At 33.6% G+C, this 21,131-nt stretch overlaps 1 protein-coding gene across 1 annotated transcript in view; it reads right to left on the minus strand.

The window, feature by feature from the left end:
* Positions 1-1,174: 1,174 nt before the first annotated feature.
* The window catches only part of STPG2 (sperm tail PG-rich repeat containing 2), a 316,895-nt gene continuing 296,938 nt past the window's right edge, over positions 1,175-21,131 (minus strand). Inside the window, exons 11-12 of the mRNA XM_032398732.1 lie at positions 9,159-9,274; positions 1,175-1,244 (exon numbers count right to left, since the gene is read on the minus strand). Coding sequence (XP_032254623.1) covers positions 1,203-1,244; positions 9,159-9,274 — 158 coding nt within the window. The 3' untranslated portion in view covers positions 1,175-1,202. The remainder of the gene's footprint in view (positions 1,245-9,158; positions 9,275-21,131) is intronic.

The following is a 21,131-nucleotide window of genomic DNA, read 5'->3' on the forward strand; positions in this document are numbered from 1 at the left end:
TTATTGGTAAGGGTCTTCTCCTGTATGAGGTCAGTCATGAAGACTAGGAAAGGTGGCTGTTTTATTTAATGCACAGGCACCAAAACAGAGAATCAAGGAAAATGAAGAAACAGAGAAATATGTTTCAAGTAAAGGAACAAGATAAATCTCTAGAAACTGACCCTAGTGAAATGGAGACATATGATTTACTTGTCAGACTATTCAAAATAAGCAATATAAAGATGCTCATCAAGGGCAGAACAATGCATCAACAAAGTGAAAATTTCAACAAAGAGAAAATATTAAAAAGTAGCAAACAGAAATCATGCAGTTGAAGGTACAACCGAACTGAAAAATTCATTAGAGGATTTCAATATCATACTAGATCAAGCAGAAGATAAGAATACAAACACAAAGACAGATCATTGGCAATTAGTCAGAGGAGCAAAAAGAAAAAGGAAAAATAATGAAGAAACCTTAAGGGCCTCATAAAAACATCTGCAAATGAATCAATATAGGCATTACAGGAGTTCCATAATGAGAAGACACAGAGAAAGGACCAGATAATTTTTTCAAAGAAAGAGTAGCTAAAAATGTCCCAGACCTGGGGAAGGAAATGGAAATCAGATTAAGGAAGCCCAAAATATCCCTCCGAGAAATGGATCCAAAACATCTGCAAAATACATTATAATCAACTTGTTAGAAGTCAAACACAAAGAGAGAATTTTGAAAGCAGTAAGAGAAAAGTGACTTGTCACACATACAAGTGAACCCTCACAAAACTGTCAATGTATTTTTCAGCAGAAACCTTGGAGAACAGAAGAGAGTGGGATGATAAATTCAAAGTGCTGGGAGAAAAAATTACTGGTATTTCAGTGAAAAAAAAAAATGGTGATGTAGGAGAACACAGATTCCCTGTTTTCTCACAAAGATCAATGATTGGACAGCTACCCATGAACAAAAACAGCTCTGGGAGACGTCTAGAGTTCACTTAGGAAGTTTTAACAGCACACTATTGTAACCAAAAACCTGAGAATAATAGCAAAGAAGAGAAAGAAGACAATTCAATTTTGCCTGGTTTTCCCTGCTCCAAGTGGCATTTTTCAATGCCAAGAAGCAACTTCCCAGCATGAAAGAGTTTCACTTACTAACAAAATAAGAGCAGAGCAAGTGACCAGCTTCTCCAGCTTGTTGGGGTACTGTAGGAAAGTCCTGCTTTGGTTTCACCCTACCCAGACCAACAAAACCAAGACATCTAGAGCTGGCTAGAAACAAGAAAGAAAAAGCAGAGGCTATTATTAGCATCCATGCATCATAAGCAATTACAGTTCACAGAGACCTACTCTGCAGACAAATTCAGATTTCACCACTGACAAAGCCTAAGGCCAGCACAGCTGTTGCAGACCCCCAGTAGATTTCACTAGCTTTCCCCTCACAAGTATTTGAATTCACTGATGCCAGCCACATGAGTCCCTTCTCACTCCCTCCACTCCCCCAACCACCCCTGCCAGAATCTGGGACCACAGTGGCATTCATCCAAGGTATCTGTGGCTCAACAAGTGTAAGATACCAGCCACTTGAGTCCCTCCCTGCCCATGTCAAACCCTAGGGGACATGACCATAGCCAGCTTTGGCTTCTGCAGCTGTACAAGTACAAGATAAAACAGCTATAAAATAATAAAGTGGCATGAGTAAGTCCTTACCTATCATAGACATAGAGTGTCTACATGGATTTTAAAAAAATACACAACTATATGGGTATTTCAGGTTTAAGGATACACATAGATTGAAAGTGAAGGGACAGAAAAAGATATTCTATGCAAGTAGGAAATAAGAGAGCAAGGGTAGCTATACTTATTCATAAAAAACAGACTTTAAGTAAAAAATTATAAAAGCAGACAAAGTCATTATATAATCACAAAGCAGTCAATTCATTAAGAGGATATAACAATTGTAAATATATATGCACCCAACAACAGAGTACTTAAATGTATTAAGCAAACACTAATAGATCTGAAGGGAGAAACAGACAATACAGTAAGAGTAGAGGACTTCAATCATCACTTTCAAAAATGGATAGATTACCCAGATAGAAAATCAATAAGAAAATATTGGACTTGAACTACACCTTAGACCAGAAGGACCTAATGGACATATATGGAATATTCTATGCAATAGCAAAAGAATATATTATTTTCAAGTGCACAAGGAACAGTTTCCAAGACAGATTGTGTTAGGCCACAAAACAAGCCTTAGCAAATGTAAGGAGATTGAAATATAACAAATATATTTTTCCAACCCCAATGGTATGAAATTAGAAATCAGTAAGAGGGAAAAAACTGAAAAACTCACAAATATGTAGAAATTAAACAACACTGTCTTGAACAACCAATGGGTCAAAGAAGAAATCAAATGAGAAGTCAAAAAATATTTTGAAACAAATGAAAATGGAAACACAACATACCAAAATTTATGAGATGTAGTAGAAGCAGTTCTGAAAGGAAAGTTTATAGCATTAAATACCTACATTAAGAAGAAACAAAAACGATCACAAATAAAAAAAAAACTAACTTTACATCTTAGGAAACTAGAAAAAGAACAAATTAAGTCCAAAGTTAGCAGAAGGAAGGAGACAACAAAGATCAGAACAGAAGTACATGAAATACAGACCAGAAAAAAAATACAAAAGATGAATGAAACAAAAAGTCTGCTTTTTTTTAAAAGAAAAAGGAAGAAAGAAAATTGACAGACCTGGGGCACCTGGGTGGCTCAGTTGGTTAAGCAACTACCTTCAGCTCAGGTCACGATCTCAGAGTTCCGGGATCACATGCATCGGACTCCCCACTCAGTAGGGAGTCTGTTTCTCCCTCTGCCCCTCCCCCTGCTCATGCTCTCTTTTTCTCACTCTCTCTCTCAAATAAATAAATAAAACCTTAAAAAAAAAGAAAATTGACAAACCTTTAGCTAGACTAAGGAAAAAAGAGAAGACAAAATCATCAATCAAAGAGGAGACATTACACCTGACACCACAGAAACAAAAAGTATCATAAGAAACTCTTATGAACAGGGCGTCTGGGTGGCTCAGTTGGTTAAGCAACTGCCTTCGGCTCAGGTCGTGATCCTGGAGTCCCGGGATCGAGTCCCGCATCGGGCTCCCTGCTCAGCAGGGGGTCTGCTTCTCCCTCTGCCCTCTTCCCTCTCGTGCTCTCTGTCTCTCATTCTCTCTCTCTCAAATAAATAAATAAAATCTTAAAAAAAAAAAAAAAGAAACTCTTATGAACAATTATACACCAAGAAATTGAATAACCTAGAAGAAATGGATAAATTCCTATAACATACAACCTACCAACACTAAATTATGAAAAAAATAGAAAATCTGAATAGACCTACAACTAGAAAGAAGATTGAATCAGTAATCAAAAACCTCCCAACAAAGAAAAGCCCAGGATCAGATAGTTTCACTGGTAAATTCTACTTAAGTTTTAAAGAATCAATGCCAATCATTCTCAAACTCTTCCAAAAATTTGATGAACTGATAACACTCTCAAACTCATTTAACAAGGCCAGCATTTCCCTGATAGCAAAGCTACATAAGGATACTACAGGAAGAGAAAATTACAGGCCATTAATACCTGATGATGTAATTTCTCAACAAAATACTACCACACTGAATTCAACAGCACCTTAAAAGGATCTTATATCATGATCAAGTGAGATTTATCTCTGGGATGCAAGGATGGTTCAACATGCACAAATCAATAAATGTGATGTAACACATTAACAGAATAAAAGATAAAAATCATATGATCATCTCAATATATGCAAAAAAACATATTTAACAAAATCCAGCATCCTTTCATGATAAAAACCCTCAACAAATTGGATATAGGATGAACATACTTCAATATAATAAAGATCACATATAACATGCCCACAGCTAATATTATATTCAGTAGTAAAATGTTGAAAGCTTTTTTGCTAAAATCAAGACCAAGACAAGGTGCTCACTCTACCCATGCCTATTTAACTTGGCACTAGAAGTCCTACCAAGAGCAGTTAGGCAAGAAAAAGAAATAAATGTCATCCAGATTAGAAAGAAGGAAGTGAAATTATCTGTTTGCAGATGACATAATCTTATATATAGAAAAATCCTAAAGATGCCACAAATAAATTGTTAGAAATAATAAATGAATTCAGTGAAGTTACAGGATACAAAATAAATACAAAAAATCAGTTACATTTCTATACACTAACAACAAACTATCCAAAAATATTTTTTAAATGATCCCATTTATAATACCATCAAAAATAATAAAATACTTAGGGATAAAGTTAAAGATCTTTACACTGAAAATTATAGGACAATGATGAAAAAACTTGAAGAAGACACAAATAAATAGCAATATATCCCATGTCCATGAACTAGAAAAATTAACAATGTTAAAATGTGCATTCAATGCAATCTCTATCAAAATCCCAAAGGCATTTTTCACAGAAATAGAAAAAAACAGTCCTAAAATTTGTATGAAACCACAGAAGACCCCAAGCAGCCAAAGCAATCCTGAGAAAGAACAACAAAGCTAGAGGCATAACACTTTCTAATTTCAAAATATATTACAAAGCTATAGTAATCAAAACAGTATGGTACCAGCCTAAAAACAGACATATATACAAAGACAATAGAATTGAGAGCCCAGAAATTAACTTTTGCATGTATGATCAACTAATCCTTGATAAGGACACCAACAATACACAATGGGTAAAGGATAGTCTCTTGTAATAATGGTTTTAGGAAAACTGGATAGCCACCTGCAAAAGAATAAAATTGCACCCTTAACTTATACTACTCACAAAAAAAATTGAATTAAAGATTTAAATCTAACACCTAAAACCATGAAACTCCTAAAACATAGGGAAGAAGCTCCTTGACATTAGTCTTTGCAATGATTCTTTTAGATATGATACCAAGTGTAACTAAAATAAACAAGCAGGACTACATCAAACTGAAGAGTTTCTGTTCAGCAAAAGAAACAATAAAAAAAATGAAAAGGCAACCCATGGAATGGGAGAAAATATGTGCAAACCATCTATCTGATAAGGGGATAATATAAAAAATATATGAGGAACTCATACAACTCAGTAGAAGAAAAAAAACTTAAAAAATGGGCAGAGGAACTGAATAAATATTTTTCCAAAGAAGATATACAAATGGTCAACAGGTACATGAAAAGGTGCTCAACATCACTCATCATCAGGGAAATCAAAAACACAATGAGATATCACCTCACATCTGTTAGAATGGTTAACATCAAAAAGACAAGAGATAACAAATGTTGGTAAGAATGTAGATAAAAGGGAACTATTGTGCACTGTTGGTGGGGGTGTAAATTGGTGCAGCCACTATGGAAAACAGTATGGAAATTCCTCAAAAATTAAAAATAGGACTACTATATCCAGCAGTTCCACTTCTGGGTATATATCTGAAGGAAATGAATAATTATCTTGAAGAGACATCTGTACTCACCTGTCACTGTAGCATTATTCAAAGTAGTAAAGATATAGGATAACCTAAGTATCCATTAATGGATGAATGGATAAAGAAGTTGTGGTGTATGTGAATAACAATGGAATATTATTCCACCATTAAAAAAAAATTCTGCCATTTGTGACAACATGGATGGATCTTGAAGTCATTATACTAAGTGAAATAGGTTAGACAGAGAAAGATAAATATTGTATGTTCTCACTTGTATGTAACAGTTGAACTGATTGAGATATAGTAAAATGGTGGTTGCCTGGGACTAGGAAATAGAAGAAATAGAAAGAAATTGGATAAAAGGTATAAACCTTCTATTAGAAAATGAATAAATTCTGGAGATCTTATATACTGCATGGTGGTGACTATACTTAACAATACTGTTATTACTTCAAGGTAATAGGTCTTAACCTTTAAGAGTAGGTATTAACTGTTATCACCACACACACAAAAAAATGGTAACTATGCAAGGTGATGGCATCATTTATTATGACCTCATTGTGGCAATAATTTATAATACATACATATGTCAATTATATCTGAAAAAGTAGGAAAAATATTTTAAAATAGTTGTATTATTAAATTTCAATTAATTTCTGTAGAGTTTGTTTTAAAGAGAGGTGTATTTAAATTTTTCTGTATATTTAAATGAGGATTTTTTAAAGTTAAATTCATTGAAATTTCTTCTATCTAGTTTTTAAAATATTCTCATACAATAACTGTCAATTTTAAATTCCAGAAAATAATGTAGTGCCTCATGTAAACCGTAAAAAGTTGGCATTTAGTGAGAAGACTTACTCAACAAGAGAATGTGAATTAGTCAGTAAAACCTGCTGCTGTTTTAAAAGGACATATACATATTCTTCTCACTGAGAACTAAGTTAGTAAGTAAATCTTTATTCATAGGTAAAGATTAGTGATTTAATCCTGGGAAGAAAATCCTAGCATTAACCATTTTGTTGCTTTATACTATAAGCATTTATTAATATGCTACTATATGCCAGATTCTTCTGTGGTTGAAGACCTAATAAAATAAAAGTAAATAAGTCTTGCTCTCATGGAGTTCAGAATCTACTATTGGGAGTTCTTGATTGAAGCCATAAGTGAGCTTTTGTAGATTAATAAACCATCTAAAATTGTATACACAGGTTTTTGTTATGAGCATACATGCAAAATTTTCTCCCTAAGGAAAGAGCCCCTAGCTTTTATTATATCTTCAAAAGGGTCAGTGATAGTGAACCAGTAAATATCAACAACGAGAAGGAGCAAAAGAGACAAACAGATTAGCTTGTAATTGAAAGATAGTGAATAATGTTCCAATGACAACTCTGACCACCCCCCCCCAACACACACACCAAAAAAGAAAAAAAAAAAAAGGAAAACACTAATTCTGCCTGGGAAACTCAAAAGATTATTCACACAAGAATAAAAATGGCAAGCAGACTTTGCAAAAGTGGTTGTGTAACTTAAGAGAGCTATTATAGATATTATTGTAAGTACCACCCACATTGGATAAGTTGGATCTGGTATGCATATGTGACACTGAAAACCTATAACCAATGATGGCACAAGTCCTACAAATTTAAGCACTTTTTAAGTAGAACATAATATTGCAGTCTGAAAACAATGTTCTAAATTTCTAGAATCATCTTTTTCTGTTAAAAAAAAAAAGTAAAATTTTTAGGCAAATATCTTCTCAAGAGTTACCAACTTAAACTTACTAAAGTCAATAGAGAAAAAAGTATCAAACTAAAAAATAAGAGCAAGTTATAATAAAAGGACCTAGTAATTTATTGGCCTATCTGATTAAAAATAACTTTTTCTTATAAGAAGGAAAATTTTTAAGGAAAATTACCTGTTCAAAAAAGTTTTCAAATATTAAAGAAAAAACAAATGGTGTTGGAAGGCAAAAAATATTACTCATTTCTCAACAGGAAAGTTACTTCGCAGTGCAGTATATATATAGGATATATTAGTTTGAAATTCCAGGCAACACCTGAATAAACATCATTACTAACCCCATAAATGTTTTCGTTTGACATAGAAAATAATTTGCTCTAGTAAATGACTATGAGGAAGTATAAATATAATTATAAAATCTTATGAAATAAAAAGAACATCTTTAAATACTAGAAGACTAGTAAATACATCTTCAATGATAAATGTATCACAAAATAAAAGGATAACATTAGATTTACTGACTTTATTATTTGTAAATACCACTAAAATCAGTTTTAAAAAGTAGGGGAGAAGGGTTCAGCTAATGATTTAATATGATAATATGATCAGACTATGAACAGCTATACCACCTAACTTATGAAGACTGATAGCTTACTGATCAAGACTTGCTTCAGGACACTCCCTCGCTGCACCCAATAACTCAAAGTAAACAGGTCATAAACTTTGCCCAATCCCAACTAAATCCCCATTTGTAAGACCTGTCTTACATCACACAGCCCAGGTCCTAAAACATCACAAGTCCCTTGACTTGCACCTTCTGAAAAACTATTAAGACTGTCTAGCAGATTCTCCCTTTCTGAAGTAAATAAAATTAGCATTGCTTAATCAGTAGGAATTAGCAGTGGTCTTTTGAGGGAATCAACAACCCACAAGTAAAATAACAACTCTTTTATCATTCATTTTATTTTCTTTTTCTTTTTTTCCAGATGTTATATTATGAATTTGCTTTGGCAGAATGCTGAAGAATTATTTAGATTATGACATTTTAAATAAGTAGAAAGCATACATTCAAGAAAAATGAACTTGTCATTAACTAACCCAAAAAACAATATTCACTGTGGTTTGCACTGAGTATTAATTCTTAAATTACTTGCTATAGGCCACTATAAAATATTTCACTTTTAATAGTTAGTAGAATGGGGATGGGGGACTTATTCATCCTAGATGAGGAATTAAGGCCAATTGTGAACACAATTTTTAAAACCTGCAGATTTATTTAAGCCTCCTTATAATCAGAAGGCCCAGAGCTTAAAAGAGTCCTTTATTTATTATGAATCTAAACTATAGCATCTATACTTATTAAAAGAAGTTAAAAGATCAATATATGATTTTACTGGACCAACACTCTACCTTCTGAGCCCTCTAATAAATTCATAATTGCAATAAATACTTGAAAATTTCCACTTATGTATGTAAACAACTAAGTTTTTAAAGTTGCAGGGATGTAAAAAAATATATATATATCAATGTTGTAGTGGACATTTATAGATAAATTGATAAATTAAATAATTCATAAATCAATCTTTAAAAAAATGTCAGAATGTATTCAAAAATGCCTTTCTGGGGCACCTGGGTGGCTCAGTCAGTTAAGTGTCAGACTCTTGATTTCAGCCCAGGTCTTGATCTCAGGGAGATCAAGCCCCAATTCAGGATCACGTTGGGTGTGGAGCCTGCTTAAGATTCTCTCTCTCCCTCTCCCTCTGCCCCTCCCCCCAGCTCATGCTCTCTCTTGCTCAATAAATAAATAAATAATTTTTAAAAAATGCCTTCCATAGCCAAAAGATTTTGATTAGTCAAATATGAATAAAACATGTAGACTATAAAAAATGTAGACATTTTCAGTACTTTCTGGAAATTATTCTATTCTTTTGTTACTGATAAAAGAGATATATTATTGACAAACCTCATATGTCGCTGGACCAGGAGTAATCTCTTTGGAATCTTTAAAACGCTTTGATGCTTTAACAAATAAGGGTATGGAGCAAGATTTCCTTAAAACAGGATCATATGTTGCAGGCCCTAAAAGAAAACAAATGTAGAAAATAATAAAGTATGTTAAAATTATTGATTTGGGTCATAGTCTTAGATTTGTGCTCTTAATGTATAATTTTAGCATCAAACAACCTTGGACCCATTTTTTTTGAATGCTTAAAATCATTCAGGTTAGGGTTTTAAAATATAATAAGCACAAAAAAGTGACATTTGTCTATCTAATAATTAAATGTAATACAGAAGTATTTTCCCAAAAAAGAAAACAGTACCCTCCCAAGATACATATACATCATGAAAAAAGACAACCAAGTCTTTTATTTCCTAGAAAGGCATTCATAAATTCAGCAAAGATGTAGTGCTTGAAATGCATTTGGAAATATGAGTAAGACTTAAAGAAGCAAAAAAGTAGTTGAATAGCATTCTGGGTGCTAAACATGATAGAAGCCAAGGTAAAAAGATGGAATTCACATGGAACAATTGGATGTAATGAACAAACTGGTTGAATGGACTAGGGCCTAACCCTAAATAAGGATTTTGTATTAGAGCCAATAGGTTTCAAATTGTATTCTAAAGTGTCCCAGAATTCCACAGAAGTGCCTAGGGAAAAATGTATAGGTAAAGCCCAAATAGGAGCCTGAATTATTTTCATTCAAAACAGCTTTAGATTTACTCTTCTTTGTTTGGGTCCTATATACATTTTTTTAACTAAAATTGTCTAATAATTTTTTTAAAGCTTTTGGAGGGGCACCTGAGTGGCTCAGTCAGTTAAGCATCTGACTCTTGGTTTTGGTTCAGGTCATGATCTCATGGGTCCTGGGATGGAGTCCAGCAGGGGCAGGTAGTCTGCTTGAGATTCTCTCCCTCTGCCCGTCCCCCTACTCTTGCACGCATGTGTGCTCTCTCTAAAATAAATAAATCTTTATAAATAAATAAATAAATAAATAAATAACAAAAAAGCCTTTGGAAACTAATTCCACAGGTAGTGGGTAGCTCCTGAAGGTTTTACACTAAAGGAGATTCATGAAGAAAGAGGTAGTTTATGAAATAAACTTTGGCAGTACATTATAGGATGGGATGACTTGATGGTTTATTTTAGGGACACTAATAAGGAGTTTACTAACATTGCTAAGGGAAAAGAAGAACAACTCAGAATATTTTCTAAGAGATGAAATAAATATTTAATATGTATAGTGACTGGAAGAAAATAAAAATGAATAATGGCCAATAAAAAGGCAATATTGTGACAAAAATAAGAAAACACAGAAGAGATATCATTGAAGAGGAACATCGTGTGTTTGGTTTTGAACCAGTTTTGTCTGAAAAGATGGCAGCATATCCAAATAGAAATGTTCAGAAGACAGCTGGAAATACATAACTGAAGCTCATGAGAAATCTGTTCTGGGGAAAAGGAAAGGAGTTGTTCACATAGAGGTGATAGTTGAAGTTTCTTTAAGCGAAAGAACATGGACAGAGAAAATTTAATAACTGAGGACTGAAACTTGGAGGTGCTGCACATAGGAAGGGAGAGGGAGAGTCAAAGAAGGAAATAGTCTAGTGAGTAGAATACGGCTAGTACAACATCAAAGAGAGAAAATAGGGAGAGTGTTTTTTCTTTTCTCCATTCACATATTAACCAATACTTATTGAGTATCTGTCACATGCCAAGCCTGTATTTCCAGAGAGTGCTTAGAGGTCTTACTATATCAAATGTTGCAAGAGGAGACATCACAGACAGGTCACCGTGGAGTGTGTGGAACAGTGATGATGAATGAAACTAAATTAGAGGGAGAGAGGAAGGAGAGAGAGTGTGGAGAGAAGAAGTGTGGAGAGAGGAAGGAACAACATGAGACAGAATATTGACAATGGACATAAACAGTGAAATAGTAGATATGAAGATGTTAGCAGAATACAAAAATTATGCCTCCATCTCCCTAGTATACATGCAATTAAAAACTACCACTTTGAAGAACAGATCCCTGAAGATGTTTTCAAAACTAAAATAAATTAGAATTGATAAATTCACATGAAACATTTTTAAGGCTTTAGCTTCATTAACATAAGATACTTCAAATTTTACAATAAAAGATGAGATTTGGCTCTATTTCAATCCTTCTAACATCAATTCAATTAATAGGATAGATATCCAAAATTATAAAGTCCCTGTGGGAAGCTGCTATGAACTGAATGGTTGTGCCTCCCCCCACCAAATTCATATATTAAAACCCTAATCACCAATGTGATCATCATATTTGGAGATGAGGGCTTCAGAAGGTAATTGGGGGAGGCACGTAGGTGGCTCAGTCCATTAAGACAGCTGCCTTTGGCTCAGGTCATGATCCCAGGGTCACGGGATCAAGCCCTGCATCAGGCTCCCTGCTCAGTGGGGAGCCTGCTTCTCCCTCTGCCCCTCCCCTCTCTGTTCTCTTTCTGGTTCTCTCTCAAATAAATAAATAAAATCTTAAAAAAAAAAAAAAAAGGTAATCAGGTCAAAGAGCGGAGCCCCTCATGGTGGGATTATCACCCTTACAAAAAGAGACGTGAGAGAATTTATTTTCATTCTCATTCTTTCTCTGCTGTGTATACAGATGTTTATCTGCAAGTCAGGAGGGAGGCCCTTCCTAATGCAAATGTCACTTTGGGCATCCTGACTTTGGATTTCCCAGACTCCAGTAACTGTGAGAAATAAACTTACACTATTTAAGCTACCCCGTCTATAGCATTTTTGTTATAGCAGTCAGAATGGACTAAGAAGCTCAAGTGTCTTGATCTGCTAAAAGACAAAGTGTTGTAGCAAATGCCATCTTGCATGCATGACTTTGGAATAATATAATTTCTATTCATAGTGCAGAGAAACAATGTACATATACGTACATATCTTTACAAATAGATATGTATGTATTTACAAACTAAACTACACATGGGAAAATGTATCAGTTACTGCAGTATGTAGAAAAGACCACAAACTTATCATCAGGAACTGGGTGCATGATTCCACAGTCAATTAATTAAAAATTGTAACTTTAACCATAAAGATGTATAAAGGTTAATGCAACAGGTAAGGCTATTAACCAAACACTGTTGTATCAGTAAATTTCATTTTCAACTATGAAATGAAATACAGTCTATTCCCTGTCCTTACTATCATGCTACAGCAACTGATAAATATTTACCTTCATGATTATAACTCATTAAAAGAAAAGAAAATATTCAAATGTAGTTTTAGTGGATTTCCTTTTATTGGAATTCCTTCGAGGAGCGTTAAGTAAAGTAAATTCTCAATATGCATCTTGTTTCATGTTAGCATTTAGTTTACTTTAAGCTACAGAGCATTAAAAAAAAAGTTTATTGTACTTGATCTTAAAATATATTTCCAATTACATATGTTGCTGCTTATATAATACAGGTCAAAAATTTACATTGCTTCACCAGCTGTGATTCACGGATAGATTATGCAGAAATTATCTTCTATTTATTTACCAAAATGCTACATTTTAATCACAGGTCATGGAAGAAGAAAACTTCTCATTCCAAATCAAATGCCTATGGAAAGTCTGCCTGAATCACGACTATTATATAATGGGAATTCAAGAGCAGGTGATACTTATAATTACATATTTTCCAGCCTATGCCAACCAACTCTCTATGAAATGTCAACCAATGCTCTAGGGCAAAAATGGGAGAGAACAGGAATAATGAATAATTTAAAATAAAAATCATGTTGGTACATTAGAGTGGACTCAGAAATAACTATTTCTATAAATAAAGCTACAAAACCTCAGATTAAAAAATGGCTGTCTTCATAACGAGCTTAAATTTATAAATTACGTAGTGAATTTTGCTTATGAATACCAAATCATTTTTTTTTCATGTGAAGCTGAAAGAAAACTACTGAAAAGTAAACATCCCATGTGTGAGCATATCTTTAGGAATTAAAAAGCATCTAGGAAATTGTTCATTAAAATGGACCACATGGCTTTAAAGTGTCATTTAGAGAGTTGAGTTTTTATGGAACACATTTTCTCATGCTGATTTTATTCTTCAGCTCTACGAATGAAATAATAGCTAAGACAAAATATTAGTACACAAGGAACTATTATCATCAATGTCAAAGCCACATTTAGGTTTAATGCTCTTCTCCTGCTTCTAAGATGTGAGGTAATGAAATGGCAATTCAGACTATGACCAAACAACTATAAATTGAGCTTATAGGTGATGAGAAAAAACAGACAAGAGTCTCAATAATGCATAAAATTTTAATCAAAATTCCATGTGTGTTTTACCATCCTGTTAACGTTTCTGATCAAAAACAAAATGGGAATTACATGTTTTAAGAAATAAGATCTTAAATACTTGAGGTTGATATCTTAAAATTACTATAGAGTATCTAAGAATTATTGCCAACTCAGTCCCTAAGACATGGTCTATTATAATGCACTCCAACCTAAGTAGACTGAGAATTGCATCAGTTGGAGTCTACCTAAATCATCCACCTGTTAAAACATGTGTTCCTAGCATTGAGTAAGGAATAGGGCCATCACTGTTATGACGCAGAAATACAAAATCAGATAGATTTGGCTTGACTAAAATATATCTTCAGACAGCAATGTCTGTTTATCCATGTACTTCTAAATACATTCTTATGAAATTCTTACCAAAATGTACATCCATAAGTCCTATCAAATGAAGTCTTTGAACTGATCCTGCTCTGATAAGTACATTATGCAAATTTGAATGACTTTCATTAGTCTTGTAAATCGAGAGGTATAATACACTTTCTGTATAAATTTAGGAACCAGCTGGAAGGAAGGATGATCATTTTTCACCTACTATTTTGAGTAGGTAGTATATAAATATGTAACACATGAGTGATTTTTATTGATGAATGAACAAAGTAATCAAATAATCAATGAAATATGAAGTTGTTTTCAAGGTAAATAAAATACCTCACAACTGGCCTGGCAGAGTAGCAAATTTTCCTTTCATAACTGAATTTTGGTTTTTACATCCCGCTGTTCCTATTTAAATATTTGGAGCTAGAATGCCAAGAAAATTATCTAAGCAAAAAAGTAGAGTAAGTCTCAGCATATATTCCAAGTTCTCTTACATCCCCATCATTATTTTAACATTCAATTAAAGCTGAATTAGTAAGGTATTCCGTCTAAGACTGGCACTTATCTCTGAATATTATATGTAAAAATCATGACAATGCTATATCTTTGTAAAGCACATCAGGTCATAGATTAAGTGATTGGAGTTCTTTAAATATAAACATCAAATTTATTTTGAACATTTGATTAATATTAAGCAAGCTAAATTCTTTAAGAAAGATAGAAAATAAATGATCTTTTTCAAAAATATTCAAATGGCTAATTTTTACCACTTTAAAATGTAACTATTTGCCATTTGCTTTAATTTACTAAAAATTGTTAGGCTCCTAATTGTGTTTAGATTTGAATTTTTCTCTGAATAGCTCTGCTATAATAAAGCTAGACTCATAGAGTTTAGAGTTTTCTGGAAGAGGAGCCTACATGATAAATATAGTGACAAGCCAGTTAAACAAAGGTTAAGATGTTTATTTGCAACTTAAATGAATAAATTTCTGTACCTTAAAACAAACATTTTATAGATTAAGTAAAAGATAAAATGGTTTTTGTGCTTTGATGTGCAAATGTTTTACTTACATTCATCAGAGATTAAACAAAAACTATTAGGTTAACCATTGAATATCTTAGAAAGCTTCTTGCTCCTTTTCAGTAAACTTAAATCTAGACCGAGATTTAAATCTAGACAAGATTTTTTCCTTCACCTTACAGGTTCTCTGCTCACTCTGCTCCAGTGATCATGTAATACAAATATTCTCTAACTCTATTGCCATAACTTCATGGAATAATAGCAGGCTACTAGAATTCAGCAGAATTCTTCCCTTGCAAGCCTTCCCATCAACTACCACTAGTTAATTTTAACCAAGACAAATAACAGTGGGATTTGTTTATATTAACAGTGTTTATTTCCAAATAGTAAATGGTTTCCTCATCCAGCTTTAATACCCACGACCCACGGGGCCTATTCATAGCCCTTCCATAGCTGTGGACGTGTTTGTCCCCTGGCCTCTGGCTGAACTTGTTCTATGGCTTGAAATATCATGACTAAAAAACAAAGAGGATCATATTCAGCACCACATAATTTAAATTAATCTTTCCCAAAGTGTAGTGCATGGACCATGGCCATCAGAATCACCCAGATTAGTGTCAGATTGTAGATTCCTTGGATTCATGCCAAAATAATAAATCATATTCTCTGAAACTGGAACCAAGAGAACAAAATTTTAACAAATCCCATTGCTTTAGATCTCTAAACTACAATTTAATATGTAGCAATTAGCAAATATATCTAAACATCAAAATTTTTTTTCTCAAATAATCTCAAGAATTAGTTATCCAGAGAAAAAAAACCTTATGAAATTATGGATGAGACTATCATTTCTCCAGAATATATCTGAATCTCTTATGCCTCAGGGCGTGCTTATTGTAGAGGTTCCATCAATGCCTACTGAGCTGAACTGAGCCAAACCAAAGAAAGAAGAGTCTGTTTTTGAGTCAACTAGAATCTATTCTTGTGACCTTAAGCATTTTAATTATTTTCTTTTCATTTTACTTTCTTTCCCAGTAATCGTCTACGCAAAAAATGAATACCTTAAGGTCTTATTTTTATTTACAATGTGAAAATGATATTTAGATGATATATCACATAAATGTCTGTAAATTATTTAGAATAATCATTGCCTGAGAGATTAGTAGGAGACTGGCAGTGTTAAGATAGGAAAGAGACTTAATTTTTATTTTTTATTTTTTTTTGCACTGGAATCATCTTTATTTTTATTTTTATTTTCTTTTATTTTGTTATGTTAATTACCATAGATTACATCATTAGTTTTGGATGTAGTGTTCCACGATTCATTGTTTGCCTATAACACCCAGTGCTCCATTCAGTACGTGCCCTCTTTAACACCCATCACCAGAGACTTACTTTTTTTTTTTTAAAGATTTTATTTATTTATTTGACAGAGAGATAGAGAGAGAGCACAAGTAGGCAGAGTGTCAGGCAGAGGGAGAGGGAGAAGCAGGCTCTCCACCGAGCAGGGAGCCGGACCTGGGACTAGATCCCAGGACCCCAGGATCATGACCCGAGCAGAAGGCAGCCGCTTAACTGACTGAGCCACCCAGGTGCCCCCAGAGATTTACTTTTTTAATGTATATCTTTTAACACATTATGAATTCTGTTATGGCCATGTCACACTATTTCAATTTTGGGCCAAAGGTACAAAACTTATTTCATGATCATGGAAGATGAAATTTTGTGAAGTATAAGTATATTCACATCTCTATTTTATTTTAGTCTACTGTTTTCCAGAATAAATAATTTTTTAAAGATTTTATTTATTTATTTGAGAGAGAGAGAGATTTAGAGAACGAGTAGGGGGAGGGGGAGAGGGAGAAGCAGACTCCCTGCAGAGCAGGCAGCCCAACGTGGGACTCAATCCCAGGACCCTGGGATCATGACCTGAGGCGAAACCAAGAGTTGGATGCTTAGCCTACTGAGCCACCCAGGCACCCCCAGAATAAATCTTAAACCAAAATTTAAATTCAAGATTTCTGTATACTAGCCATGTGACCTTTATAAATTCTCTAAAACTTGTTAAGTTTTTGTTTCCTCCTGTGGAAAGGAGGACAAAATGGCCCAGAAGAGTTCCTCAAAGCCACACAGTGAGTAAGGACACATCATTCAACCACTTTACATCCTTGGAACCTCCCTCAAAGAAAGGAAAATAAAACCATTTAAATTTTCCAGGGAACTGAGTTAATAGCTAAGCTGTGACTGGCTCTATGATTTTAACAACTCTTTTCTACTTCACACTGCCTTCTTAATCTTTAGCTGTCTCTAGCATTTTCCAAAAATATCAAATTGGCCAAACAAATATTATCTTAATTAAATGAGAATGTTATGCTTTCACGTGAACATGACATTTCTATAAAAGGTGAATAAGGTCTAGAAGATGGAATAAATTGGGGTCTATATGATAAATTTAGGGATTTTGTTCCTGGATTATTAATTCATTAGTATACCATAAGAATGTAATTTTGATTTTATACCTATATTTTTAAATTTATAAGTACATACACATTTAAGGAAAGCAAAAATACCACAATTCTAAAAATCAAATTGTCTTCAAATCTCCATATTGTCACATCACTAGCTGTCAAGGATGCCACATCCTGCTACTTTTGAAACCTGTTACAAACAACAATTTTTTAAAAATCGAGAGTCAAATGCTGTTTTCCTAGAAACCAAACAGCCCTAAGTCCTATCTTTTGGTGAAGGCTGCCTCTTTGTGGCGGAATACAATGTGTCATGTTCTCTGAAGGACTTGTTCTCTCTTATTTTTTTTAACTGGTAGAAAAGATCTGTATAATATTCAAAACGACACAGATTTAAATACAGCATCTTTACTATTTCTTTCAGAATGTTTTTGGCTTCAGGTTTGGAAAGGTCTTGGACCCCAAGGAACTGCCTCACCCACCTAAGCAAGCATGTATAACAAGGGATGAAAATAGGATTTATGCAAGAAACAGAAATCAAGTAAAATAAAATTGCTCAAATAGAATGGTCACGTTTACAGTCTCTTTTGAAAGCTAAAGTCATTATTCACTTTACACTGAGTGACCTCTGCTGGTCAGAAAGACACACTTATTAATAGATATTGAACCTACCAGAAAGCAGCTGTTATCTTAATTTCCTGAAGGAATTACTTAAAAACACCAAGTGTACCGTAAGATGATGCCCCTTACTCACTTAAAGAACCATAATACAGAAACATATCCTATTTCAAACACTGAAAGTCAAGGAGCTAAATATCAAGTGGATATCTTTAAAAAGCACTGATTTAATTGTTCTTTCTTTACTAATGTCTACTGTGAGTTATAATGAAAGTAGGCTTAAAAGCCTTTCTTACTATATTTAGGGAGGACATATGTTCTATAATGAATTTTTTTTGAAGATTTGGTACTTTTAACCATATGATAACTGAAAAATTAGCATCTGTACATTTTTTAACTGAAAGGAACAAAATATTCTCTTAATCACAAGCATGCAACTTGTTATCTCAAAAACAAAGGATTTATTTAATTAAGCAATATTGTCACAGAAGTGGCATTTACCTTATCTAGAATGGAACATACTCCCTCATCAGAAACAGTAAAAACTAATTAGAAGAAGATACCCAGAGGGCCATAGTAAACATTTCAATAACCAATATCAAGCTGCTTTGTTGTTTTCATTTGAGCCATAGGTATACCAAAAAGCATCACTGAGAAAACTGCAGATTCTTTTTTTTATTATTTTAATAGAGGTCTAAACCTTCAAAATGAAGTATACCAATAAAAACACCAAAGAAAGTTGCCTGCAAAAATTTGGGGGCAAGAAAATTATTATAATTCCTCATTGCTAATTATTGCAGTATCCTCTTCCCCTCTTCTTCTTCTTTTTTTCTTTTTTTATCTGTTTAACAATGTCCAGAGGGAGAAAAAGAAACATATTTGGTCTCTGCTTCTGCAAATACTGAAATCTATTTATATGCAAATAAGTTATCCATTATTAGTATGAGAAGAGACTTGTGCATAAAGGGAGAAATAAATTATCACTAGAAACCATTAATGAAATCTATTTCAAAACATAACATTTTATAAGAGCCCTCATTCATGTAATATTTGTTTAAGCCTCGAGGGGAAATAGTGAGTTCTACACTTAGATGAAACCTGATACCTGATTATTTCCCACGCCAATTTGTTTTGTAAAATGCATTTATTCTTTCCTTAGAAATGACTTGATAATTGTAACTCCAGTGAGTCTTTTTAAGAGAACTTTATCATTGAAGTCAGAGTCCTATGTTTTTGTCATATAATTGCCAGACTTTTTAGGGGAGTTTATTTTTGCTCTGTTATGATAATTGTTATTCCCTGAAATTTAAAAACATTAACATCCATTTTTATACTCTTATGGTAGTAACATAAAAATAAATGAGTTTTAAGAAGAAGGAATATGAGTCTTTCTGGAATAAGTTGAATTTCTATAGAGAAGAATAAAATAAGCAATAATCAATGCTGACTACAAAATAATTTCATATGCTTTGCCCATTTTCTCTTTGGGTTTCTTGTTTTGTTTATTTTTTTACATAAACTTTAGTGTGTTTATCAATTTCTTCAAAAAGTCCAACTGGAATATTAAGTGGTATTACATTAATAGATTAAAATAGGGAAAACTGGTATCTTCCTTATATAAAATCATCCCATTCAAGAGCCTAGAATTAGTTCCTCATTTATTCAGACCATTATCTCTGTCCATTATTGGAATTTAAAAATTCTCTTTACGGAAAACTTTTGTCTTCTTAGTTAATTCTTAGAAACTCTATTCCTTTTGGGAGTTGTACTTACTTTTATTATTTTTTTATACATGATCACTGCTAGTATAGAGAAATGTTACAGATTCTGTATGTCATTCTTTTTCTTTTTTAAGATTTTATTTATTTATTTGACAGAGAGAGACACAGCGAGAGAGGGAACACAAGCAGGGGGAGTGGGAGTGGGAGAAGCAGGCTTCCCGCAGAGCAGGGAGCCTGATGCGGGGCTTGATCCCAGGACCCCGGGACCATGACCTGAGCCAAAGGCAGACGCTTAATGACTGAGCCACCCAGGCGCCCCTCTGTATGTCATTCTTATATCTAGCAAATATGCTAAAATTTCTTATTAGTTTTAGTAGTTCCTGGATTTTCAAAAGTTGTTTTGCTATATGTTGCTATAATCTGAAATTAAAGATAATTTTTTTTAGCTGCTGATTTATTTTATTATTTTTTTATTTTATTATGTTATGTTAATCACCATACATTACAGATAATTTTATCTCCTTTAATCCTTGTAGTTCTTCTGGCCTTAGGTATTGGCATGAACCACCTACTTTGTTAAGAAAGTATGGTAATAGTGGGTATCCTTGCCTTCCTTCCTTCCTTCTTTCCTTCCTTTAAAAATAACATTTACTGTGGGTTTTAATTGTATAACCTTTATCAAATTACTTACTTGTTTTGATAGTTTTCTGAGTTTTTGTTTTTTAAGCACAAATAGGTATTATTTCTATAGCTCTTTATTAAAGTATTTTTAAATTTTTTTAAAGATTTTATTTATTTATTTATTTGAGAGAGAGAGCACAAGTGGGGGGGTCAGAGGGAGAGGAGGAAGCAGACTCCCCACTGAGCAGGGAGACCCAAGTGCGGCTCCATCCCAGGACGCTGGGATCATGACCTGAATCAAAGGCAGATGCTTAACCCACTGAGCCACCCAGATGCCCATAAAGTGTTTTTTAAATGGTATAGTACAGAAAAATGGAAACACCTTGGAATGCACTGCTACCAAAACTCTTCTTATCTCTGGCCTTTTTGATTTACCTTTGCTATTAGATGACTAAGCAGTTTAAGATGCAGTGTTTTGCCCATCACCCTCTACCATGCCTCATGCTGGCATTTAAGAGAAAAGAGCACACGGAAGTGAGGGTGAGGTACTCTTGAGAGAGGGAAGTAAGCTGTTCTATTTATTCATCCTAAAGCAAAGCCCACTATTCAACATATTGCTGCCCTCAACAAACAAGACAAAGTTTCAAATCAGAAATGTTGTTAAAAGGGAGAAGAGAATAGTACTACTTATATTGGTGCATCCAAAGAGTACTCAAAATAGATAGTCTTTTTTTGTTTGTTTTACATGTATGAACAGACTGTGAAGTCCACCAGACATATGACAGGAGCTAGCAACATGAAAGACAAAGACCAAAATAAATTTAAAAG

This window comes from Phoca vitulina, unplaced genomic scaffold (assembly GCF_004348235.1).
Source record: "Phoca vitulina isolate PV1807 unplaced genomic scaffold, GSC_HSeal_1.0 scaffold3, whole genome shotgun sequence".
Lineage (NCBI taxonomy): Eukaryota > Metazoa > Chordata > Mammalia > Carnivora > Phocidae > Phoca > Phoca vitulina.